The following is a 25449-nucleotide window of genomic DNA, read 5'->3' as shown; positions in this document are numbered from 1 at the left end:
GAGCATGGAGATTCCTGGTGGGTTGGTTTTGGCCAAAGCAGGCTGTGTGCACCATGGGTGGTTGTTGTGGGATGCTCATTCGGAGGGTCCCTGCATGGAGCATCCTTTCGCTCCTCAGCCCACTAGCCTCATGGAGATGCCCAGATGAGCAGAGATAGATGTGTAGGTTGTGCAATAATGTCTGAATATTTATTCTTTTTATGGCAATAATGTCTAGGGTCTCTGGGCATGGGTGCACTGTGGTATAAGGTGTTGCCCCAAAATAATCCTTTTCCTAAAGAGTTAATAATTAAGTATTAATGCAAAGTAAGAAGTATATAGGGTTTTTATTGTAGGCTGAAACTATTTAGAGTGGTTTTGTTGCAAGGCTGATTACTGGCTGGGGCGTGGGGAGGGGGGGTGAATTAGTGTTATACAGCTGGAACTGGGGTTTCACAGCTCAAAAATCTGCTGGTTGTGCATGTGAAGCTCCCTTGCTCCTGCAGGGCATGGGCTATCCCCTTCTCCTCTTGCATCTACCCGCAGCTTGCTGCAGCTGAGCCCCTCAAGCAAGAAAGCTTTTAGTCTTTGCCCTGAGCTCAGCTGCATGTGTTTGCTGCATCATTTGCCTTTTGTTTGCTGCCTCTCATGTGCTCCAGGGTTCAGCTTGGCTTGGCTCTGACTTGGTCTGCAGTTGCCCAAACCCCTCCAGGGGGCAAGAGCCATTAATTCCCAACAGAGCAGCTCTGCTGGGTTGTGGTAATGGCATCAGGTCGCTAGAATTACTGCTGGTCTGCAATGCCTGTGGCTGTAACACCCTCTGGCTGTCTCGGGCAGTAAAGGCTGTATCTGCCCGCAGCCTCTGCATGTACCTGCACTGCACTGGGAGGATCACAGAGAGAGCAGCTCAACAGCTCAGCTCAACACTCCCATGTGCCAGTACAGGGAAGTCTGGGCTTGAAATTAGACTGGATTATCATTGCTGCTCTCAAGCAAGGAATGTTAAATAGGGCGTTTGAGGCTGCTAAAGTAAAGCTCCTGTTTGCAGCTTTGTGCATTTCCTGCATTGCAGCCAGCAAGGCAGCGTCCCAGCCTGTCACTAGACGGGGCTCACTTTGTGCTAGTGCTGGAAGGTGCTCCATGAAAAGAAGCCTTCTTGGTTGCCACCACATCAGCAGGTAGACTTTTTCCACCCCTTGTGTCTAGACTTAACTCCTAGCAATGGTAAAATCTGTCACACTACTTCTATAAAGGGGAATAACCATTCTGAGCAAAGTGACTGATAGCATCGTGCTTCTGCTTACCCAGTCAGCCCTGCTGCAGTTTGCAAGTAGATGTTGAATACTAAATGCTTCTCATGGCCTGCTTGAGGCCATGGCTGGCTATGCATAGAACACACTGGAACTGCATCATTTCATCCCAGCAGAGAGGGGACACCGAAACCTTTGGGCCTTTGGGTGTGGGAGAGAGATTGCAGCAAACAACAACAGAAAGAACAATTTGCCTGCGTGTAAAATGAAGTCTCTTTCGACTGGCTCGCTGCAAGGTGGACCACAGCAGTGTGACCACACCACCCGAAAATGCCAGCAGCTACCAGGGGTCTGGCCGAGGAACGGGGACACTGCAGGGACACAGGCACGGCGGGTGGTGCGGTGCCCTCCAACAGTCAGATCCTCACAGCCCTTGTGAAACTGTAGCTTGACAGCAGCAGAACTTCTTGACATGTTTTGATGTAAGTATAACACTGTATTGTAGTTACGTGGTATATGCCAATATGTTAACAGTGCATACTGGTTAGTTAGGGTTTACTAATGTAATACATTTCAATAAAAAGCAATTTAAAAATACAGAGTTTGTGACCTTGGTGTCTCTCAAAATACAGGGGGATGAAAGCATCACCCAGTGACTCCTGTCTCTCTAGTATTTCTTAAATACATCTTTTATATATATATATAGCATAGAACACCATTGTCGAAGGATCCATTTTCAGAGAGGATTTTTCCTACTCTGCCATAAATACTGTTTTATTTTCCTATAATAGTGCACGGAAATCTCAGGCCATTAAAAGCCACATGGTTCAAAGCGGTTTATGACTATACAGGAGACACTAATCCACCTTCCCACAGTGTTTTGCCACCTGACAGATGGCACATAGCAGGCAGGAACAGAGATAGTAACACAGAGAAGGCTCCTTCAGCACCTTCTGCCAGTGCTTGAACCCTTCCTGCAGCACATCCAACCTTCAGAAACCACCGTGCGGCTCCCAAATACAGCCACGCCATTGAGATGAAGGTAGAGCCCTGAAAGATGAGCCAGCTAATAAATATTTATATTGCAGTAGTGTACAAAGGCTCCAGCAGGGATTAGGGCATTACACTAACACAGAAGATAGATCATCCCAGGGTTAAAGGATTTATAGGCTAAAGAAAACATGGCATTCCCGCCTTCCTGGGAGCCAGGTAATAATCTCTGACACGGTGAATGTCAGTGTTTAAACCACGAACAGCAGTTCAGTGGGACACTGATCTGCAGCCAAGAGATGAGGAGGACCCACATCTGCTTTCCTGTTTGCTGCAAAGACCATCCTTGGACTTGATCACAAGCCCTGTGTGGGCTCCAGAACGGCAAAACAAGGACTTAAAGCTGACTGTAGCCCCCTACACCGGGAGCTCCCTGCTAATAAATTACTGCATAAACTACAATGGGAGGGAGCACTTCAATAATCTTGGTTGACAGCAGCTTCAGTGGGTCCCGTGGGGCTGCACGGGAAGATGAATATGCATGTGCCTGGTGTTTTGCTATGTAAGCACATTACCCTAGTCAAACTTGAACTGCCCTAGCAAAGGTCTTTTCAGTGCAGGGTGCCACCGAGAAGCAGCGGAGGGGACCCCAGCTGCCCACCGAGGACGGGGCAGGGAGCTGGCACTGGACCCGTTCCCCTCCGGGGACTGGGGCTCGAACCCAGGACCTCTCCTCTCCCGCGCCACAGCGGCAGCCTGGCACCGCCCCGCTGCAGTGAGGGGGCCCGCACGCCAGAGGGCGCCGTGGCTCCGCCGGCGCGGCCCCGTGACCCGGCGGCGCGGCCCGGCTGCTTCCCCGGCACCGCCTCCCCGCTGCGGCCGGGCCCGGCCCAGTGCCGCTCTCCTCCGCTCCGTGCCTCTCCACCGCAGCGGCCCCGCCGCGATGTGGCTGGGGCCCGAGGAGGTGCTGCTGGCCGGCGCGCTGTGGGTCACGGAGCGGGCCAACCCCTTCTTCTTGCTGCAGCGCCGGCGGGGACACGGCAAAGGGGGCGGCCTCACGGGTGAGCCGCGGCGGGGCTGAGGGGAGGCTCCGGCCCGGCCACAGCGGGGAGGCGCTGCGGGGGCAGCGGGGGGATGTCCTGCTCCGCTGCTGTGTCCCTGCAAGGCCCGGTCCGGAGGGCGCTGAGGGGCTCCCTGACCGCGGCGCGGGCTCCGACAGGGCCGGGCGGGAGCTGCCCGCCTCGGTACGGCGGCGGGAGCGGGAGGGAGATGGAGGCCCCGGCGGCTGGGGTGAGCCCGTTCCGTCCGACGGGGTCTGTGCGGCGCCTGGCGCTGCGGCCGGGCCTCCCCTGCGTGCTGATGCACAAGGGAGGGTGAATAATGGTGCCGGGGGCGGCTGGGGTGACCCTCTTCGCTTGCCAGGAATGGCTCCTCTGTCATCCTCGCATTGCCTGGAATTGCCGAGTTGTTTTCTTTATGCATTTCCCCCAAGATTAGAGGATGGAAGTGAGATGTGGTTTTAAACTAATACCTTCACCAAAACTGCTGTGCCTGGGTCAGGGGTGAAGTTGTGTGGGTGCCCGATAGCGATGGAGCAACCCCAGTGCGTGTGTGTGGCTGATACCCTGTTTGCTGACAGAAACTGTTACAACAATGTCGCGGTGCCTACAATGTTAACACCACCACAACAGTCCCCTCACTTTTAAAACACCCCGTTCATGGGCAAAATGCTGACAGAGTTACATGGATAACCAAAATGTGCTTTTTACATTTGTGTGTTGCACACAACCAGGTTCACGCATTAGCCCTGTTAACCAAACACACTGACTGCAGAAATGGCACAAGCTGATAAACACCCTTAGCATGTTTCAGCTGTTCACAGTGTTCAAAACTGTTTTGAATTGCTCTGTTTTATGCAGCATCACTTAATTGTCTAATTTCACATGTAGCCATGTAGGTATTCTGGAGTTCCCCAGGTTCTTGCAAGAAGCAGTGATACCTGGTGCTGTTCTGGAAGTGTTTGAGCTGATCTCTTATTGGAAGCTTGGAGCCAGTTTACTTCCTGAGCTAGTTTAGCTCAGTGAGAGAGTCTTCTTCAGAGCTCTTACATGTGAAAAGCCACGTGTCCTCCTTACGGAGCTGTACAGCTGCAAGTTGACATTTTAGAGGTAGAATGTAGATACTCATCCTGAAAGCTGGAAAGGTGTTTAAGTAAGTTGCTGTTGTACTTAGATTCTTAAACATGTCAATGTGTCTTCACTGATCCATGTGCCAATATTTGACATGTTTGTTATTGTTATAAGAAGTATGCAAAATGGCTTTTTAACACCCATTCTGTCTAAAACTGTGCACAAGAAACCTGGAGCCAAAATTGAGATCCTGCTGTGCTGGGTACATACGGATTTGGTTTAAGGATTACTAGATGAGCTTGCTGTGGATGGCATTTCTGTTGAACTGTGATCAATGGTATATTCCTAGTCTATTACTTGCTTTTGGATAGCCGAAGGAGATAAAGGGGAGGAAGTAGCATGTTTCATGATAACGAATGAGATATGGTTTCATGATAACGAATAAGATATGGGTGAGACTTGCCCAAGCCATACAGAGGAGAGCAGGGGGATTGAGCCTGGGCCTCCCAAATAGAGATCGAGAGGAAGAATCATGCTCTCCAAGTTCTAATGTTAGAAAACTTCTAATCATGAGGAAGTTGTGAAACTAATTTGCCTTAAAAATGTTCATAGTACATTATGTAGAATAACAAAGCAAACTATCATCTTAGATATTTGATTTATCTAGAAAATAGACTGAATTGAAATATATGGGTCTGCTTTACAAAGTTGCTGTCAGTATTTATTCTGGAAGTGCTTCCTTTTTTATTTAGCATCATGTACAAAAAATACTTGAACTTCTGTATTGCCAAATTCTGATTCTCTGCCTTCTGTCTTTGTTTAATCAAAGTACTTCCAGAAACAACACTGCAACCTGTGAGTACCAGTTTTTCTGGAGCTGCTTGATTCCAGTTTGGATGAGTTATCTTACCTGCTGTTTGCATAGGTGATGCTGAAATATACAGCATTGAAAACTCTTTGGTGTTTTAGTTTAGTGGGCTTAAAAATCACTATTGGCAACAAAATCCCCACAGAGGAAATTACATTTCATTTGTATTAGAAAACTCCTATGAAGGCAGAGGAATATAATGAGGTTTAGGAGACACTTAATTGCCATCTAAACTTTCTCCATTACCAGTGGGATTGGCTGTAGTTGGTTTATAGGTAATTTGCCTGCAGTGACTGGATGTGTGTCTTCATTGTCTCAACGAGGTGCCGTTGTTCTTCTGTCACAGCATAGGTCATAGGAACATCATTTTTCCCTAATTTTCAACCCTTATTTTTACTTAACCCAATTCTTCATTTTGGTAATACATTGTTTTAATTTCTCCCTCTTTGCCTCCTAGGTCTTCTTGTGGGAACATTAGACGTGGTTTTGGATTCTAGTGCCAGAGTTGCCCCATACCGTATTCTGCACCAGACTCAGGACTCTCAAGTGTACTGGGCAGTGGCATGTGGTATGTAGTGATGTGACTCTTGTTGGAGGCTGAATTTTTATTATTCTGTTGTCTTTTTGGTTCAGATAATCAGTGATCCCACATCTGTAATAGATTTGTGGATACACTATATCTGTATAAAACATTACAATAATAGTTTTTTAAAACATCAGAAATCTTTGGTTTCTTTTACTTGAGAAGTGTAACTGCTCTATTAGAGTATCATGGTACAACCTCCTAATATCTGCTGATAAACTTTAAGTTTTTTAGGTCCTGCTGGTTGCTAAAGAGAAAGGTATCTTCGGACGTATTTGTTAGACCACTTCTGTTTATAATAAGAATCTTCACTTCTCACTTTGTGGTTGAGACATAAAATTTGAGCATGAGGTAACTATGTGCTAAGCCCAGACATCTTGATGTCTTGTTTTCACTGTTTCTGTCTTCTCCCCAGGCAGCCACCATAATATTCTCCCTTGCAGAGCTACTTAAATTCTGCTGAAACAAGGTTTAGAAGTTTCTGTGTTTCACAGAAAGTTTCCCTTTTGAGGAAGGAGGAGGCAGAGAGGAAGAAAGAAAACAAAATGGCAGGCCAGAAACTGCATAGAAAAAAGCAGAATATTTAGTGGCCACATATGGCGCAAATCTGAAATTTTACAGTATCTTAACACTAATGGGTGTGTTATTTTTATGCAATACCAGGAGTGTTTTAATTGATATCCTCTATATCTCAGTTACTTTTAAGAAATGCAACATGATAAAATGAGCTGGGCTATCTAACAACTGAATGGAGTTTGATAAATAATTATACAGGAGTAGATACATTGTCTTTATCCAGAATATTTTTGTAATTATATCTGGTTCTCATTTGATTGTCAGAGTGAAAGTACTTAAAGTTATAAAATGTATATGGTTCTCCAGTTGAAAAATGTGTACTTTTTATGTACAATTCATCATAAGTAAATACTAGTGGCAGCATTCTGGTGATACACAGCTTCGGCCTTACAGCCAAAGGTTCCGGCCTTCATTCTTACAACTCTCTCTGTAGGAATTGGTTTACTCCTTCTTATATGCAATTTTAATGTTGTTCTTAGATGTCAGTTACTGAGGCCTGGCTCATTTTAGCAATTTGCTGCGACTTGGTGAGAGATGCAGCTCCTGAAACAAAACAAAACTCAGACTTTTATTCCCCTACCATAGTTGCTGGACCTGTGGAGAATTTTTGACAACCAAAGTATCCTATAGTTGTTAATTCTGTGACCTTAAAATAAGCCATTTTGTATTACTCGAAATCATTAGTGCTTTAAAAACACTGTCAGATGGCTAGCACAGATGTCAAGTAAACTTACTGTTGCCTGATCCATTGGGCTGTACACACAGACTCAAATTCAAAGCCCTGCAGTGCTTTGAGACAAGACAGCTTACTTGCTTCTAGTTTTTAGTTTCAGTTCTTGGAGTTATTTCTACTTATGAAACCACAGATTAGGTGGTGTTGGGCTTCGTGGTTAGGCGTCCAACTGCAAATACGTGAAGAGTGTTTCATTGCTGAAGCTGCCTCTTAAAGTGAGGTAGAGCAGTAGCTTTAGGGAACAGCTTGGGTGTCTGCTGCTGTCTTCTCTTCCACTGTTAACCACAGGGAGAGGTGTAGTGTACTCACAACGAAACCGGGTAGAGGGAGGCGTGCTGTTAACTTTTTTAGATATCCCACTGCTCTTGCGTAAAACTTCAGAAGGTGAATTTACTGGAATTTGGCAAAGAGAAACTTAAAAATGTCTTTGACTTGCGTTTAAACGGGTTTCTTTTTCTCTGCACTTAACCGTGTCTCTTGTTAAGAATATAAATTGTTTTTTAATTTTTCTGCATTTTTTCTGTCTGCAAGAGACCACAGTGATAGCTGTCCACAGAGAGGAGGAAATCTTTTAGTAAACACAAATCTTTGAAATAATGTAAACTCAGGTAACTTTCTATAGAAAAGTTCTTCAAATTGGTTAGAGAGTGCAGCTTGTCCTTTGTGAGCTGTTGTACATGGGTAAAGACAACGAACTAGTAGGAAGTTTGGTGAGACCTTTTTACTTAGGAAAGTAAAACACTTTGACATCAATGTTTGCTTGCTTTTTGTTTTGGAATTTTATGCTTTTTGCTGACCATTGAGCATGGAATACGGGACCTCTTTGTAGGTGTAAAAGGTTCAGTTCTTCTGTAGGTGCAAAAACTTCAGGATTCTACTGAAAGTTAATTATTTTTGCTCCACAATACCAGGAACTAAAAGAGGTTTTCTTGTCTGGAACATAAGAACACGTTTTATCTGGGGAAAAAAGCTGTGTTTGGTGTGCGCTGGCAGATAGGGTGGTCTGTTGGTAGTGTTATTGTCCTTGGTGGCAGTGGAGATATTTCATTAGAAACATAATGGTATACATAAAATATCCTTGACATGTATGCGGTTATTGTGTTTGATTTCTCTTCATCACTGTTTGGTAATTATTAGTTTCCTGCTGTGAACTTGGAGGGCAAAATAAGACCATGTTCTAATTTCTTTTTTCTTTGCTCTTCCCATCATCTTTCACCCCTTCAATTAGGGTCATCCCGTAAAGAGATCACAAAGCATTGGGAATGGCTGGAGAATAACTTACTGCAGACTCTCTCCATCTTTGATAATGAAGAAGATATCACCACCTTTGTGAAGGGCAAGATACATGTAAGTGACACATTTCCCTGAAGGACTTCCAGATCCTGAGAAAGAATGAGGAGGTGGCTTTAAGGATTTTTTACCGGAGGGAAGGAGGGAGGGAGCAAGAGCTCCATTGCAAAACTTCTCCCTGCTCCCTTTTCAGACACATACATTTGAAATTGTCATGGAATATATATGGTATTATCAGCATCATGTTGCAGTCATAACACTGGCCAAAGGTATTTGTGTGAGGGAAAAAGTTACAAGCAGTAGATCTCAGGGAGCAGGCTGCTTAGGATGCTCTTACTAATTAAAATATACCTCTTTAAAATCCTTGCTGATTATGCCTTTGATGCAGAGAGAATGTTTAACAAGGATTCATCTTGCAACAAATACAGCAGGGAGAACTCTAGTTTGCAAGTAATACACTTGTCCTGCCACAGTGCTCTAAAAGGCATGTAAGTTGTAAAGAAACTGCACCCCAATTTCCACTGCCTTCTGAGTCAGACAGGTGTCTGCTTGTTGTGCAAGGAACACACTTCAGATTCCCAGCCCACAAATTCTCCAGAGTAGAAACCTATAAATAGAGTTTGCTATTGAACAGCAGCAATTTGAGTCTTTTTCAGTACTACTGTCAGACTGTTTGTATTTTCTGTGTGCAAGAGAGATTGTGGTCATTTGTGTTTTCCTTCTGGCCAGTCAAGATCTGACAGACTGTGGAGTTCTGCTCTTCCTGGCAGATGATCTTCTTCCTGTTGAAGAAGCATGTATGCAAGTGAAAACAGACTTCAGTTCTCCTGCAGGGTGTTCAAAGTGTTACCAGGCCAGCCAGGAGAAACTCAGTCAAACGTTAAATGTGAATGCTTGCTGCATGTGTTCAGGAATGGATCCCAGGCTATCTGGCTGCTCTTTCTACATGTCTTTACCATTGCTCTAACATGACAGGAGAAATGGTAACTGTTGTGTCGTGTTTCTTCTTTCTGTCTTCCGGATTGCTGCTGTGACCTTTTGCTGTCCATTATGTCTGTCAGCAGGCATGTTCCCTTCTGTTACTTCTCTCATTTCTTCCCCCTCTCCTCCCATGTCCTTTCAGGGAATTATTGCTGAAGAGAACAAGAATGAGCAGCCCCAGAGTGAAGAGGATCCAGGTAAATTCAAAGAGGCTGAACTGAAAATGCGGAAGCAGTTTGGGATGCCCGAGGTGGAGAAGTTGGTCAATTACTATTCCTGCAGCTATTGGAAAGGCCGTGTACCCAGGCAGGGATGGCTGTACCTCACTGTCAATCACCTCTGTTTCTACTCCTTCTTGCTGGGCAAAGAGGGTGAGTTGCAAGCCTGATAGTTGTTTTTCTGCCATTTGCCATTAACTTTTTTATGCAGTTGATCTTGTGTGTGACCTTTTTTAAGATGACAGCCTTTTTTTCCCTTTTAGGAATCCTTTGGGCTCTAGCTCAGTGGACAGATCAGTCCTTACACTCATAGGCACTTCAGGGATGTTTAGACTGAATACCTAAGTCAGTTGTTGTACAAGTACAACCAAAGTTTTACATAAACTGGATTGGAGAACCAAGCAGTATTTTTACCTTGGTGAGTTTTATTTGGAACCACCACCAGGATCCAGTATTTACAGAGCCTGAACTCCTGAGTTAAAAGCTAATTTGCTGGAAAGAAAGAGTGAAAACTTGAGTAATTGTACTTGAAGGCATTTACTGGATAGGAGATAGTCCTTTAGTAACTGCATTATTTCTAGTCTAGTTAATCACAAGGATTACTTCCAAGTATTTTTGGAGAACCCAGTAAAAGAATTGTCCACGTGTAAGCGGGGGAAAAAATGCTGCTACACTGAGAGCTTAATGGCCCCTTGAGCCTCATTTCTGATTGTTGTTTTGCCTCAAATGGTAATATAGGGGTTTTAATCTTTTTTTTTTCCCAGTTACACTGGTGATCCAGTGGGTGGATGTAACCCAGCTAGAAAAAAATGCCACGCTGCTGTTCCCTGAGTGCATTAAAGTAAGCACAAGGGACAGTGAACTTTATTTTTCCATGTTTCTCAACATCAATGAGACATTCAAGCTGATGGAACAGTTGGCTAATATTGCTATGCGGCAGCTGCTGGATAATGAGAGCTTCCTACAGGACAAGTCTCTCCCGAAGCCCAGGAAGCCTCTTAAGAACATCTCTGCATTAAAAAGGTATGTGTTTCCAGCAGTGAGGAAACAAGACAAATAACAGGGGATTGTTATAATAAATCTGTATTACTGTGTAGCTCCCAGTTACCTCTGGGATTTTCTCACCCTGGCTGTATCAGTTATTCCTAGCATTAGCCTTCTGCCTGATCTTTTTTTCTTCCCATCCCAAACTGGTACTGAAATCACACACACCCTCATGTCTTACTCATGCATGAGTAGGCATGGTCAGGAGGAATTTTCAACTACAAACTGTTGAAAATCCTGTTAAAAAATAAGTGAAAGAAGAAAATTACATCAGCCCCATTGTCTGAAGTTGAAGGTTTCTAAAAAGTAATATACATTTGTATTGTAATAAATCCTGCTGCTGGGGACTGCTCTCTGCGCTTGCATATTTTATCTTGTATTGCAGGACATACATTGTCAGTGAAGCATGTCTGAAAGCTGAAAGTGGAGTCAGATGAGGGGTGGAATCTCAGTTAGAGAAATGAATACTAAGAATACACAGCACAGTCTGAAGGTTGTGATTGGAGTCAACAATTAACATTAGTGTTGGAGTGGGTTTTTCCAGTGAGAAAAAAACTCTGTGGATTACTCTTTACTTTTCTTCAGAGACCTGGATGCTCGAGCCAAAAATGAGTGCTACCGTGCCACTTTCCGGTTGCCTAAGGATGAATGCCTGGATGGACACACAGATTGTACCTTGTGGACACCATTCAACAAGATGCATATTCCTGGCCAGATGTTTGTTTCCAACAATTACATTTGTTTTGCCAGCAAGGCAGAGGAGGCCTGTCATCTCATCATTCCTCTCAGGGAGGTAGGGATTTCTTACCTGTGTATTAAGACTATAGGCCTTTCTTGTCTTGTGTGCTTCTGTCTTTTGTGCAGTGCTTTATAGATCATAGAGAATCTCCTAGATCCAAATGGCCCTTGTCTTTGTCTTCTAGGTGACAATAGTTGAGAAAGCAGATAGTTCCAGTGTCTTGCCCAGCCCTCTGTCCATCAGCACTAAAAGTAAAATGACCTTCTTCTTTGCCAATCTGAAAGACCGAGATTTCTTGGTACAGAGAATCTCTGACTTCTTGCAGAGAACACCATCCAAGAAGCCATGTGGCAGTGACAGGGAATGGAAGTGGAATTCGGCTGATCCTGGTTGTGAGGTACTAAGGGAATAGCGGGGAGGAGCATTTGTCAGCTTTTCAGAATAATACTTGTTACAGTGTTTTAACAGTGCTCCTTACCAGCAAATACTGTCTCTTTGTTAGACAATTAGCAGAGGAGGGAGGCTGCCTGAGCTCAGCTGCTTTATGTTTTGTTGTTCAGGAGGTTCCAGAGTTGCCTTCCAGCAGCCCACTTGCTGTTAGCCCTGTGTCTGCTCTCAGCAGTCGACCTATCAACTTCTGTGCCGGGGAAGTGCCAACAGCCTCACAGGGACTACTCAAACTCTTCAGAAGAAATTCCGAGGAGCTTTCAGGACCCAAAGGGGTAAATAATATTTTAACTTAAAAGAATTAACTCTAGTTTGCAGTAGGTTGCAGATTTTCTGTCCTGGTCTGACTTAAAGTTCATTTTATCCCTAGTCAGTCCTGCAGTATCACTGCTTTGTGTGTCACAGTGACAGTGCTGCATAGATGTAACCTGACCCTCAGCTTGCTTTATGAGTACTGAGATACCTGAGATGCTTCACTAGAGGGTGAGAAATAAGTGATACTGTGTTTCTGGGATGTAAATTCATGTCTGTGAAGAACTGCTTTTCTTCAAATCAAGAAAGGAGATCTCTGCTTGCTAGTTAATCATCTTAGGCCATGGTTCTCCTTGCATTTATGTGCAGGTTTGCAAGGTGTGATGCCATTGCACAGCCCATGTTAGTGTTTCAAAGATTTGACTTTAAGTGAGGTCAGAACTGATTCAGAACAGTGTAGGTTAGGATGCACCTGTTCATTCAGGCAGAAGAATAAAGGCTTCAAATGTCACAATGCAATGCATTTCTCTTGTGAAGTGTAGGCCTGAGCATACCCAGAAATTACCTGTCCTACAAACATAAAAATGCATTAATCTCCTAAAACGGCCATGTTTGTTTCTGTGAAGGCAAAGGAAAAGATGAAAGAAGAGTCTTGGAACATCCATTTCTTTGAATATGGGCGAGGCATGTGTATGTATCGCACTGCCAAGACAAGAGAGATGGTGCAAAAAGGAATCCCAGAGAACCTTCGTGGAGAATTGTGGCTCCTTTTCTCAGGTAGGGTGTTGTGCTGCATATTTTGACAGCTATTAAGAATAAGCTTTCTGCACATCTCAAAGGAAAAGGGATAAATCTTAGCTCATTTCAGAATAAATTAATCACAAGTTAACTCCCATCTGAATGATACATTTCATGGTGGTGGTGCCAAAAATGCAGAGATCACATTCCTGACATTACGGGTTTTTATGAGTGTAGAAGCTCTTTAGCTTCTTTTGTCTGCGTTTGTGTTGGGACCTAGACTCTTAACATGATGATTTCACAATGAGTTTGTTACTGTCATATCTATTCATAGTTAATGAATTCGTGCAGTTCTTCCTGGCTGCCTCATCTCTGAAACTGTGGGTATAAAATCTGTATTCTAGAGCTCAAAAGGTGAAGCAATATTTATTTGTCATTACAGGGGCTTGGAATGAGATGGTGACTCATCCTGGTTACTATGCAGATCTTGTGGAAAAGTCAATGGGAAAGTACAATCTTGCTACAGAAGAAATAGAGAGAGATCTGCACCGTTCTATGCCAGAACATCCTGCCTTCCAGAATGAGCTGGGAATTGCTGCCCTCCGCAGAGTGTTAACAGCTTATGCATTCAGAAATCCAACAATTGGGTACTGTCAGGTAAGAAAGAAGCCTTAGACTTGTTAGGTCTACATGGTGACCATGATTGACTTGGTCTTTTTCTGCAGGTTTTTTTTAAGTTTCAAGCTTTTCCTTCATGCTGTCCATGTGGTGGTGTGAGGGCAGGAAAAGTGGTGATGTTGCAAGATCTCTTAGCTATCCCTTGGATATAGCAGTTAAATAGACTCTGCAGATTTCTGTTAGGTGTAGTGAGAGTCTTTTATGAGTTTTCCTGTTAGAGCTTTCCCTAGCTCAGGAAAAACATCGAATGGTTTCATGGAAAAGAGCAATTGGATCCAATAAGTGATGACGAACATAGGCAGTATATTGACAACCAAGCCGGTTGCTCATTTCTGAAACAACTCAGTGGAAATTCAGATTCATTTTGTGTATTGCTCTGGTATTAGGCATTCTATTATATTGTTCTATTACAATCAAATTGTTAAAAAGCTTTTTATGAAAACTGTGAAAATTGTAGTTAGTCACACTGATTGATCTAAATGCTTGACAAAAAGTAATTATATTACTTGCTGCCTCACAAACAGAGGAACTGAAACAGGAAGGTAAATTGGCTCAAGGTCATCTGTTGACTCAGATACCAGTAAAAGTTGGAAATGGATGTGACTCTTAGCGACAGTTTTGCTGTATTCATGCTTTTTAAGTTTAGCTGGTCTGTAATGACAGAGCTTTCATGAACATCTTCATCTTTTTCTCCTCTGTGCATTTTACTGTGCTGGCTCGTAGGCCATGAACATTGTTACATCAGTACTGCTGCTGTACTGCAATGAGGAAGAGGCTTTCTGGCTCCTCGTGGCTTTATGTGAGAGGATGTTGCCAGATTACTACAACACAAGAGTAGTCGGTGAGTCTTTCTCAAATTCATGCTGGAGCCTGGATTTTTGAGCTTCAGCTGCACCAGCATCTCTCATTAGCATTTTGTTGTTCAGAATGAATTAAATATGGTGCATTTTTAAGATGATGAAGAACAACCTTTAAAGTTGCAGGTGTTTAATGGAGATGTAAGAGGAGACACTACAGGCTACCAAGGTAGCAGTACTACCTTGTAGTAACAAGGAAGATGAAATCACTAAAAATTGATAGCAGGAGGGACCATTAGCAGTAAAGATGCATATCTAGAAAAAGATTACTGGGTTATTTTTTCCCATCTGAATGATTTATTAAGTCTTTGGAATAGGCTCCCAGGAAAGGTTAGTGAAAGCTCCGCTTCATGGGCTTTTAAGGTTGGTCTGTATAAAAGAGTAGTTTGATGAAAATACCATAATAGCAGTAGTTCTCCACTCATTCAGGGTAAATGCATTCAGTGATCAGTGGGAGATTTTGTTTCTGCATGCTCTGCAATGTAGAAGTAGTATCTGTCTAAATATGTTTGCTTTATTGAGGAGAGAAATCTAAATAAGTGTATCCGTTTTAGTTCTGATATTAAGAGGCTTATATGAAATCAAAGTGAACTCATGATATTTTAATAATTGATTAGCTAGTGTAGTACCATGATACCACCAGTTTGAATTCTACCATTGTTTTTGTTTGTTTTCCAGGTGCGTTGGTCGACCAAGGCATCTTTGAAGAGCTTACACGAGAGTATCTGCCACAGCTGTCAGAAAAGATGCAGGACCTAGGAGTTATCTCCACCATATCCCTTTCCTGGTTTCTCACTCTCTTTCTCAGTGTCATGCCCTTTGAGAGTGCCGTGGTCATTGTCGACTGTTTTTTCTATGAGGGAATCAAGTTCATCTTACAAGTGTCATTGGCCATACTTGATGCCAACATGGAGAAGTTGTTACAGTGCTGTGATGAAGGTGAAGCCATGACTATTCTGGGCAGGTACCATTCATTGTTCTTATTTATAATGGGATAGTAATGGTACCCTTTTAGCCATCATCCCTTCCTACTTAATTCCCTGATATAGCAGGTCACAGATAACACTTAGGTTGCAACTTGAGCTCCAGAGAGTTTTGCTATTGCTATCTACAAGAGCTGAAATTGAATTACAGCTCAAGTGTGGAGGAATCCCATATTTCTGGAATTGTTTGCTTTGCAGCATAATGCATTCCTGCATCCCAGTTTAAATTTGAACTCCAAAGCATTGTTTATCTGAAATTCACTGACAAATTCTAATCTGTATTATGAACATATCCTGGCAGGAATTGCCTGGATAACAAAACTTTATCAAGCAGATATCTCCCAAATCTAGTAAATACAGTATTTTTCTTGTTTGAAATGTGAATCTCTTCTATGTGTGCAGCAAGATCTTCAGCTTACAACTAAAAGCTCACTTTAAAAAGAGTAGGTACTCCCCAAAATAGGGTGAAAATCAACTTCAGATTCATTGAGTGTAGCATTGCAGGTTAGCTGTGAAAAATTAAATTGCCCTACATGTTTAGATTAATGATACAAAGAAGTTGGGAATTACGTGTTTAGGATATGACTTCTTTTCCTGGACTCTAATCCTGGAGTCTTGAATCTGTTCTGTTCATTTCCCCACAGATATTTGGACAATGTAGTTAACAGACAAAGTGTCTCTCCTCCTATTCCCCACTTGCATGCCTTACTGACAAGTGGAGATGACCCACCACTGGAAATCGACATCTTTGAGCTCATCAAAACATCCTATGAGGTAAGGTTCTGGCTTAGTTTTTGCCCAAGAGACTTTTCTCTAGTAACATCCAGTTTTATACTTTGTGCAGCCTGAATCTGAACAATGTTCACAGCTTGAGGTGTTTAAGTTCAGGCTCAAGCCATTAATCCACGTTTGGTATGAGTAAAGACTTAGCGCTGTTGGCTACTGCAGATTACAAAGAGTCTCCCTAGCACCAGTGGAGATTAAAATGAAGATTGCAAATAAGTAAAAATTGCATACCAGAGATTTCTTCCTGCTTTGCTAAAAAATCATCCATTCTTACTCATATTTGGGGATTGTCAGTGCTATGGATTTAGGGCAAGAAATTAAGGGTAAAAATGGCAAGGTATACTGCAGAAACATGGAAGCATCCCTGTTCACGTGCACAGGAATCCTGTGCTGGGATCCAAGTTACAGTAATAGGAAGGTGACCTGTTGAAATACCTCTGCACTGGTGGACATATTCATTATTCTTACTGAGAACAAACTCAGAAGAAATTTGCAAATGAATGATGGAAAGAACACAGTTAAAAGAAGAGGTGTTTGACAGTTCTCTGCTATGCTGTGCTAAACATGGGTTCATTTCGCTTTTTATCTCCTGTTTTTCATCCTATCCCTTTCCAGCTGCTTACAGTCAGGCTGCCATCATTTTGCTGCGCATTTTGTTTGTTTCTTCAAATCTGCCATCTCTCTTCTTGATTTCTTTTGCAAAAAAAGTTGCCAAATTCATCTTACTTGTCCGACATCGTCAGTAGAAAAGCCTCTTAACTTTGGTGTTTCTAGCTGAATCTCACATGGGTCCTAGAAAAGAACATGTCTGGAAGGAATGCCAACCTGTCTGTACTCTTATCTCCACCACAGTACAGGATCTGTATTTCTGTCAGTCCTGACAGAAGCTTTTTCAGCTGTTCTTTTCAAACCTCTCATGCTGGATTTCTCATGAATTCTATATGAGTTCTCTTACAGGACAGATGTGAATAAGAAATAGAGCTCAAGCTTTGTCTCATCTTTTTGCTGTTGGTAAAAGGCTTCTAGGGGGGTTAAATCATCTCTGAGGGGATAGTGCACTTGTTAAAAACCATGTCATTGAACAGGGGTTGTTCTTTCTTTAGGAGATGATGCTGACCTGGTCTGCTTCCTTTCTTGTAGAAATTTAGCAATCTGAAGGCAGATGACATTGAACAAATGCGTTTTAAACAAAGGCTAAAAGTGATCCAGTCTCTGGAGGATACAGCCAAGAAGAGTGTGGTATGTGCCTCCCAGATTGAATGAGCTACCAGATGGCATATAAATGCAGTGTGTTTTGCTGTAAGCATCTAGAAAGTTTGCACTGTAGCAAACCTAGTTTTGAGTGACTTACAGAATAGCAGTTCATGTGAAAAATGGATTTACTGGCTGTAATAATATATTTTCAGTTTTCTTACTTCACATGGTTCTCTTTAATCTAGTAAAATGGATTGAAGTGCGAGGGCATGATTGAATGAGATATTTGGCATGGAGGGAGATAAATGCCACTTGTAAGCCTTGTAATAGTCTCCATTGCCTAGTACTGTCTGTTTCATTACTTGCCTGGAACCTCTGAGAAAAGCTAGCCAGCAGGTAATTACTTACCTGCCACTTAAAGAGTATGCTAGCGCATGGCCAAAGGGGAGTATCCATATCTATTGCAATTATCTGCCATGTTCTAGGTGGAGAATCTCATCCACAACTTTCTTTCACTGTTGTTTTTCAGTACATCTAGGTCAAACATCTGAAGATAAAAGCAATAGGCAGGGGCAACACAGCCTGCACAGTGAGGTCCCTGCATAAACAAGGAATAAGTGCAGCAATTTTTCCTAGGCGTTCCAAATGTCAGCAGTTTCTGCATGACCAGAAACTGTCTTCCTGACATATAATTCATAGCAGCAGGAAGTATTAGAATGGTTATGTTTTCCCTCCCATCTTGTGTCATATCACCTTGCACTTGTTTGTTTCTGTTCCATATTACACAGATTTTTCCATGAGTCATATTTAATTTTTCTAGCTTTGAAATAAAATTTTCACTCTATTTTCTCCCTAACTATAGGTTCGAGCTGTGTCAGGTGACATTGGTTTCTCTATTGAGGAACTAGAAGAGCTGTATGTAGTGTTCAAGGTAAGAAGCTGGAATGAAGAAGAATATGTTCTGACACAGAGAGAGCAAATATCAGAATAAATTGAAAGGGAAGAAATGACTTTGCTTTGATTTTTAATCCAGCCTATCAGAAACAGATGTGGCATTCTGTTATACATGGTGCCAGTACGACTGGCCATATTATGTTCTGGTTGATTATTATTGTTCCCCCAAAGATAGCCAAAACACATTTGCAGTATTTGAATGGTACTTATTCAGAAAGAGATTGTGGAGGCAATGGAAGAAATGACACACAGCACTTAGAACGGGGAGCTAGAATTGAGTATACCTCAGTTTTTGTTTTCAAGTTTGCCATTGATTTGATCTGTAATTGTGACAAAATTACTTAAGTGCTTTGCCTCTGTCTGTCAGTGGTTTTTTTAAAGGAGTGGTATTACCCAACTTCATTTACCAAGTCACTGCAAACTCAGTTGCATTGTGCTGGAGACTGAGAAAGAGAGGCTTAGTTCTTAAACTTGTTACAGTAAAGCCTGAGTGACATTTTGTTCAAACCTGAAATAATGGGGTTTGTATTTTTCACTTAAAATTGTTCTTCATGCTTTTCACAAATCCCTGCCTCTTCCTTAATTTTGTATTATTTTGTAGTTATGTAACACTAGTAATAATGGGGAAGATAAACTGTGTGTCTTGGAATATCTCTCCTTTGCTTCCTGATGCTGTTCTTGAGCTACAGCAAAGTCTCCACTCCTTTGGACTGTTGTAGTTTAGTATAATCTGACCTTTTAATCCTTTCCCTCCAAAGGCAAAGTATCTGATGAGCTGTTACTGGGGAAATAACCGTGCTGCAGGTGCCCGCCGGGATCAGAGTTTACCCTACCTGGAGCAGTATCGCATCGACATGGACCAGTTCAAAGAGCTGTTCATCGCTTTGACCCCCTGGTCCTGTGGTGCACATACACCAGTGCTAGCGGGGCGTTTGTTCCGGCTTCTGGATGAGAACAGGGATTCTCTCATTAACTTCAAGGAGTTTGTCACAGGGATGAGTAAGTGGTGGGGTTTGGAGATGATATAACATTGCAAAACAGGTTTCTGTCCTTTTCCAAGCAGAGAACTGAAAGGAGATAGTGGTGTTTGCACTGTCACAAGGGGAGGGTGGCTGCCTTACAGTGAGGTTCACGAGAACAAACAATGCCTTTTTGCTGCTGCACTGTTTCCTGTTTTGGGAAACAGTTGGCAAAACAAAATGCAGCTTTGCTGTGGATTTCTTTAGTGCTTCTGCGCAGGCCTTTGTGTGGATATCATTTCCTCGTTGTATGTGAACTCATTCTGGTTTGAGCTTGTGAGCACAGGGTGATTCTTTATCCTAAGGGCTGTTTTTCTTAACCTTGCTTTTTTGTTTTGCAGGTGGGATGTACCATGGTGACCTTACTGAAAAACTCAAAGTACTGTACAAACTGCATCTGCCTCCTGGTGAGTGATTGCTATTGCTTCTCTATACTGCTACTGTTGAGCCTGGTGTGTGCTGACCTGCAGTTGAAAAGGGATGCCTCATGAATTTTGCTAATGAAGTGGGTGATAACTGCTGTTCAATTAGCTTGGAGATCTTAACATTTCCTTCTCTGTAAATACAGCTCTGAACCCAGAGGAGACAGAGTCTGCTTTGGAGGCCACAAGTTATTTCACAGAGGATGTTACAGCAGAAGGTAATACAACACTGCTGTCTTTACCTTTCAGATTAGGCAGGAGTTGCAGCACAAATCCATGTGGTATAAATAGTGATTTTGTGCAAAGCATGGTCTCGTGGCGGCAACAAGAGTATGTGAACTTGCTGTCTTTGTTGCATAATGGGAAAGAAGTTTGGAGCTTAAACTCCTCAGTGCCCATTTCATGCACAACACAGCATGCTCTGAATCACAGTCACAGACTGCTGAGGAGGAGCAGTGTGCTTTTACCAGCCCGTCTCCCACCATGATTTAGGTTTTTCATGCAAGTCTCATTGTCTCTCTCTTGTTTTTGTTTCCTTCTCTGTGTCTGTCTGTGTCTGGCCTTTACTTCTCTTTTATCTGGGATATTGTCCCCTCAAACCCTTTTTCTGCTGCTCAAGTATCTCCTTTTGTCTCAGAGCTGGATTTCTGCCTGCACTGTGAGTCTCAAGGTCAGTCCATGGATTATGTGCATGCATTGAGCATGGCTATCATGCTGATATCATCTGCTCACACCAGTGTGCTATTTTAAATACTCTGAAGTTGTAGCTGCTGCTCCTCTTTTCCTGACAGTCCCACTGTGAATAAAATGCTATGAGTAGTTAGATACCTTTCAGTGGATTCTAACTATTGAGTTTCAACCTAGATCAAAATAGGGTTTGTCCATCTTTTTTTCCAGTGGAATTTGTCTCACCCTAGACATTGGCCGGTGGAAAATAAGCTCAGAGCAGAGCATGGGGGCTGCTGACCTGGGCAGATGGCACCTGTGTCTACTCCATGATCTTCTAACTTAAAGGAATAATGATTCATGCCATTGTATTGTAAAACTGCTAGTAGACTAATCTACTGTATTTCTTAAAACATTATTTTAGGGGTTGTCAAATAGGAGGTCAAAATATGTCAATTGTGCTAAACATTTACCAAAATGTAATAGTGCTCCAAAAATAAAAATCTGAGTAAGTACAAGGGGTAATTGTACTGTTTGGTGCTGGGTGGCTAAGTGAACAGTCTGAGTTGAGCCAAGACTTCCTGTATAGTCTGGTGACAATATAGGGAAGCAGAAGCAAAGTTTGTGAAGTTAGACTGCTGATTGCTCCCGAAGTGTCAGTTAAGTCAGTGAATAATGGTGAGTGTAGATACTAGTCACATATGTGCTCAGTAGTCGTCTGGGGTTTTTCCGTTCATTATCTTGATTTGGATAACTGAACCTTTAAGCCATCGCATTGCTCAGCTGTCTTTCATATCTATGTTTCACCCTTCTTTTAAGAGTTCTGCCCTCTACCTCAGCTCTTCAATCCCCTTTTTCAGTGTGGCTTTTTACCCAGATCATCCCATCATCCTCTTGCTTCCATCCTGTTCTATTCACTCATCTAAGCATGATGTGGGACTGTCAGATCTATCCTAATATTAAACATATTCATGAGTTGTCTTATGTACTTCATGTACTGTATTGCTGAAAATCAGTTATTAACCATGATTTTTGAATTCCGTATTTTTTTTAGAAACCCAAGAAGATAAAGGAAGGACAAATGAGAATGGTCCAGAAAAAGGTAATTCCATCATCAATAGAGACCACATTCTAGTCTTGTCACTCTCCTATTACAAACTGTTCATTGTCCTTTGCTGCATCAAGGAAACCTTTCAAAGTGTCCCTTGTGCACAGAGGTAGAGTGAGATGTGAGATGGGAAATAAGGCTCTCTCACGCCTTACTGCTCTGACTTTTACATACCAAGAGCATAACATTTGTAATTCATGTCTGGCAAGTTGTCAGCTCATAGAGTTCATTTAGGAGAAGTCAGACTGGTGCAGCAGTATTAACATTTTGCTCTACTGAGCTGGATTAGATAAACCAGCAGAAAACAATGCAGCCTTCCTGGTAGATGCTTTCCTAACTGTCAGTAAAACCATCTTCCAGCATGATTTTTGCTTGCACAGCGTTCACTTTTGAAGCCTGAAACCATTAACCACCTGACAATAGTGGCTTATTCTTGCCTTACAGAGGAGAAAGGTACCAGTCCACAGGACTACAGGTACTACCTAAGAATGTGGGCCAAGGAAAAAGAGTCCAGGAAAGAAACCATTAAAGATCTTCCCAAAATGAGCCAGGTAAGAAGTGAATGTGAAGGTTTGCAATTAGGTGACTGGCAGCTTAGTGGGGAATTCAGCAGAATGTGCAGTGGTTTTGCCAGCATGCTCAGTCTTTGCCTGCTGTTTACCCTGCTGTTCTGGTCTGGTGAGCTTTAGAAGCCCCTAATTCCACATGTTTCTGTTGAATTTCCCAGTGGACATGGGCAAACTGCTTTCTTTCCACCAGTCAAATGTATTTGATCCTCTCTGCCTCCCAGAACAATTTTTCCTGTAAGAACTGCAATCTGTGTTTTATCTCCAGAGCAGTTTCAAATGTGCCTTCAGTCGTATAAACTTGTTTGGCTTTTTTGGTTTTGCATTGCCTCAAGTTACAGCTGCTTGGTGAAGAGCAAAGAATGTGGTTACAGGAAAGATACTCTGATGACTGGTGTGATCTTTTCTGTCCCTGATTTCCTTGATGGGTGCTACTTAAACCGGTTTGGAAATGCTTAGAAGCTGGCCACAAAAGAATAGCAGGACTAGAACTAAAATGTTATGTTTTCTCAGATGTTCATTTGTCAGTATTAAAACTCCACCACTATGAAATTGCTAGCTGTGTCTCCATTTAGCCACTATAGCAGAGAAAGGAGTTTGCCTGCATTGGGCTGTTCTTAATCAGTACAGCAAATTGCCATTTACTTAGTAGGGAGGCAGATAAACAGTCTGCCAAGATGGTGCCTGTTGCTTAATCTGTTGCTTTGTTCAGCTTCATCACTTTGTCAGCTTTTTTGGTCTTTGTCTTTTAAAGGAACAATTCATAGAGTTATGCAAGACCCTTTACAACATGTTCAGTGAGGACCCAGTGGAGCAAGAGCTGTATCATGCCATTGCCACTGTAGCCAGTCTCCTTCTGCGAATTGGAGAGGTTGGGAAAAAGTTCTCCAACAGGCCCATGAGGAAGTCTGAGGACTGCAAAACAAACAATACCCAAGACCCTGTGAGTGAAGAGGAGTCGCCAACATCTGAACAGAGTCAGAATTCAGCAGTTGAGCAGCAGCCCCGAGCTGACCATGAGGACAAAACCTGCAGAGATGCTCAGCCTGAAAAACCACAGCAGGAGAACCAAACTCTAGGAGATGCATCAGGGGAAGGACAAAGCTCTCCTTTACAGCTGCTATCAGATGATGAAACCAAAGATGATATGTCCATGTCTTCCTACTCCATGGTCAGCACAGGCTCCCTGCAGTGTGAAGACATTGCAGATGACACGGTCCTGGTTGGTTGTGAAGGCAGCAGTTCAGCTGCCAGGTATGGTAGCACCATTGACACTGACTGGTCTATCTCCTTTGAGCAGATCTTAGCTTCCATGCTGACAGAAGCAGCCCTTGTAAACTACTTTGAGAAAAAAGTCAACATTCTCCAAAAGATCAAAGATCAGAAGAAAGTAGAGAGGCAGTTCAGTTCATCCAGTGATTATGAACTTTCCTCCGTGTCAGGGTGAACTGGAGAAAGCAGGAATTGTCTTTGGGAGATGCAGCAGGGAGATAATGTGGCAGATGGCAGAATGGTTTGGTATTTTGTGTTTGGGGACTTTTTTGTTTAATCAGAGACCAGTAGCTACACAATTACAATAGATTCCAGTTGATAAGGGGCTTCTGACATCTGACAGTGACTTTTTTGTAGGTGCTTCTTTGGCTACTCTGGCTGGTGGAGTTAGGTCTATATTCTCGAGAGCCATTAGAACCTAGTAGCTCCTGACATACAGAATTACCACCATAAATTGTGCATGTCTGCCTTTTGCTGTCCTTTATTTTAATGAAGTTTTATTTCAGACAGTAACTGCTCCTTGCCTGCCCTTGTTTGCTGTAGGCTCCTGGGTAACTTGCACAGCAGATGCAGCCTGGCTCGAAACCATGTCCACCGCTGTCTGCCAGCCTGGGAGCTAACACAGTGTAGTCAAGTGCTGTAGGGCCCTGACCCAGAAATAGTCTTGTAAGTTCTTCAGTGCTGTTCTGTGACTCAGCAGCTCTAGTGCAAGTCAGCCCACTGCTCCCAGCACCCTCAGATCTAAACACAGACATTTCTCAGGTCTGCAGGTTTCTTTCAGATGGGATTTGGCATTTTCATAGTGTATGATCACGTTCTCCTTCAGCATTCAAGAGTTTTCAGACAAACCTGGTTTTCTAGCATTTCCTTTACTAATCCTTTGAAATCCATTGGTTTTGGTTTGCCTGGGAAGCCACAAGCTCCTTGACCTCAGTGCAGAGTAATATTAAGTCAATCAGTGGTCTTATGATGGTTATAGTGAGGGACTAAGTTCCTAAATTAGAAGGCGGTGAATCAGCCTGTGTTACAGGGCAGTGGCATGCTGGTCTGCTGGACTTTTCCTATCAGTACAGGAAACATCCCTTGTCTCTTGTCTGTTCTCTATTTTTACTAGCTAATGATGGGTACAGTTTTTAGGAGGACCCCTAAGAACAGTCTGATCAGTCAACCCTTGCAAATTTGTGGGGCAGGGAGATGTGCAGGAGCATTGTATCACCTGCAGCTACTCAGTGTGTCCTTCCTGAGCATCTCCTGTACAAAGAGTCCAGCAGTGGACATGCTCTTAGAAATTCCTACTCATCAAAGGGCAATTATACTCAAAGAGGAAGAATTCAAAGCAGTGTGGCCCTCTGCCATCAGCCCTTTGTGGGAAATCTCGATAATAGACTAGATCTCTTTTCCAGTTAGAGACAAAATAACTGGGAGACTGAGTGACTGCTCTTTTAGATCAGTTAAGACCAGAAGAAACTAAGAGTTAGCTTTCTGGTAGTAGGGCATGCGCTCCGAGGATGGAGAAGTAATTCTGTTCCTACAGATAAATTCCTCTCAGTACACAGACATCTGCCTTGCAGGGCAGGAGTGAGAGCTAAGCCCTCACTGAAGGCAAGGTTTGCTACGGCTGTTGGCTGGGATTCAGAATGTGAAGGTTGGGAAGGACACGTACGGTTGGATGTTCCCATTTAACACTACTTGGCATGCTAATCGGTGTTAATTCCTCCTTGTGACAGTCTCTGTAGGTATTCACAGCTGGTACATATTCCTTATTTCTCTGCCTCCTGTGTCCTGCATCACTGGAGAGCAGCCATTAGTCAAACTGCTTTTACTAATTATTCAGTAATTTATTGTCATTTTTTAAATTACAAATAATACATGTGATTTTACACAGTCTGTCTGTCTCATGTCATGTACTCAATAAAGGAACCAGAATCCTACACACTACTCTGACTCCTGTTTCTCTTAGCTTGTGGAGTATTGCTTGTATCCTGTCCATGGTGATTATCCAAAACAGCAGATGTGGAGTTCCATCTTTTTGTCTGTCTTTCCCTTTTTTTTTTTTTGTTTTACCCATCTTTTTTCCCCATTTTATTTTTTCTTTATCCTTTTTCTGCATTTTTCTTTTCCTCTCCT

At 42.8% G+C, this 25449-nt stretch overlaps 1 protein-coding gene across 4 annotated transcripts; it reads left to right on the top strand.

Moving 5' to 3' along the window:
• The first annotated feature begins 3049 nt into the window (after positions 1-3049).
• Positions 3050-25260, top strand: TBC1D9B (TBC1 domain family member 9B). Of its 4 annotated transcripts, none has more exons than XM_062609909.1 (22): positions 3050-3280; positions 5674-5784; positions 8337-8455; positions 9522-9750; positions 10362-10620; positions 11227-11434; positions 11565-11777; positions 11941-12102; positions 12706-12856; positions 13260-13474; positions 14219-14336; positions 15031-15316; positions 15980-16109; positions 17262-17360; positions 18178-18246; positions 19028-19268; positions 19630-19695; positions 19857-19928; positions 20348-20380; positions 21431-21478; positions 21929-22035; positions 22805-25260. In XM_062609909.1, the coding sequence occupies exons 1-22, from the start codon at positions 3163-3165 to the stop codon at positions 23495-23497; spliced, it is 3747 nt and encodes a 1248-aa protein (XP_062465893.1). In that variant the 5' UTR covers positions 3050-3162; the 3' UTR covers positions 23498-25260. The 4 variants fall into 4 exon arrangements, with proteins under 4 accessions (XP_062465893.1, XP_062465891.1, XP_062465892.1 ...); XM_062609907.1 differs by having other exon boundaries at positions 20330-20380; XM_062609908.1 differs by having other exon boundaries at positions 3051-3280; positions 11944-12102; positions 20330-20380.
• The last annotated feature ends 189 nt before the right edge of the window (positions 25261-25449 follow it).

The sequence above is a fragment of the Pezoporus occidentalis genome, unplaced genomic scaffold (assembly GCF_034315485.1).
Source record: "Pezoporus occidentalis ecotype Australia unplaced genomic scaffold, CSIRO_AGI_Poc_V1 ctg142, whole genome shotgun sequence".
Lineage (NCBI taxonomy): Eukaryota > Metazoa > Chordata > Aves > Psittaciformes > Psittacidae > Pezoporus > Pezoporus occidentalis.
Note: the sequence above shows the minus strand (reverse complement) of the source record. Positions and strands in the feature narration are given on the sequence as shown.

Excerpts from the sequence above, each read along its gene's own strand:
- TBC1D9B (XM_062609907.1), top strand. The coding sequence starts at position 3,163 with ATGTGGCTGGGGCCCGAGGAGGTGCTGCTGGCCGGCGCGCTGTGGGTC. Across the intron at positions 11,778-11,940 it reads CGGCTGATCCTGGTTGTGAG|GAGGTTCCAGAGTTGCCTTC; the intron begins GTACTAAGGGAA and ends TTTGTTGTTCAG. Across the intron at positions 14,337-15,030 it reads CTACAACACAAGAGTAGTCG|GTGCGTTGGTCGACCAAGGC; the intron begins GTGAGTCTTTCT and ends TTTGTTTTCCAG.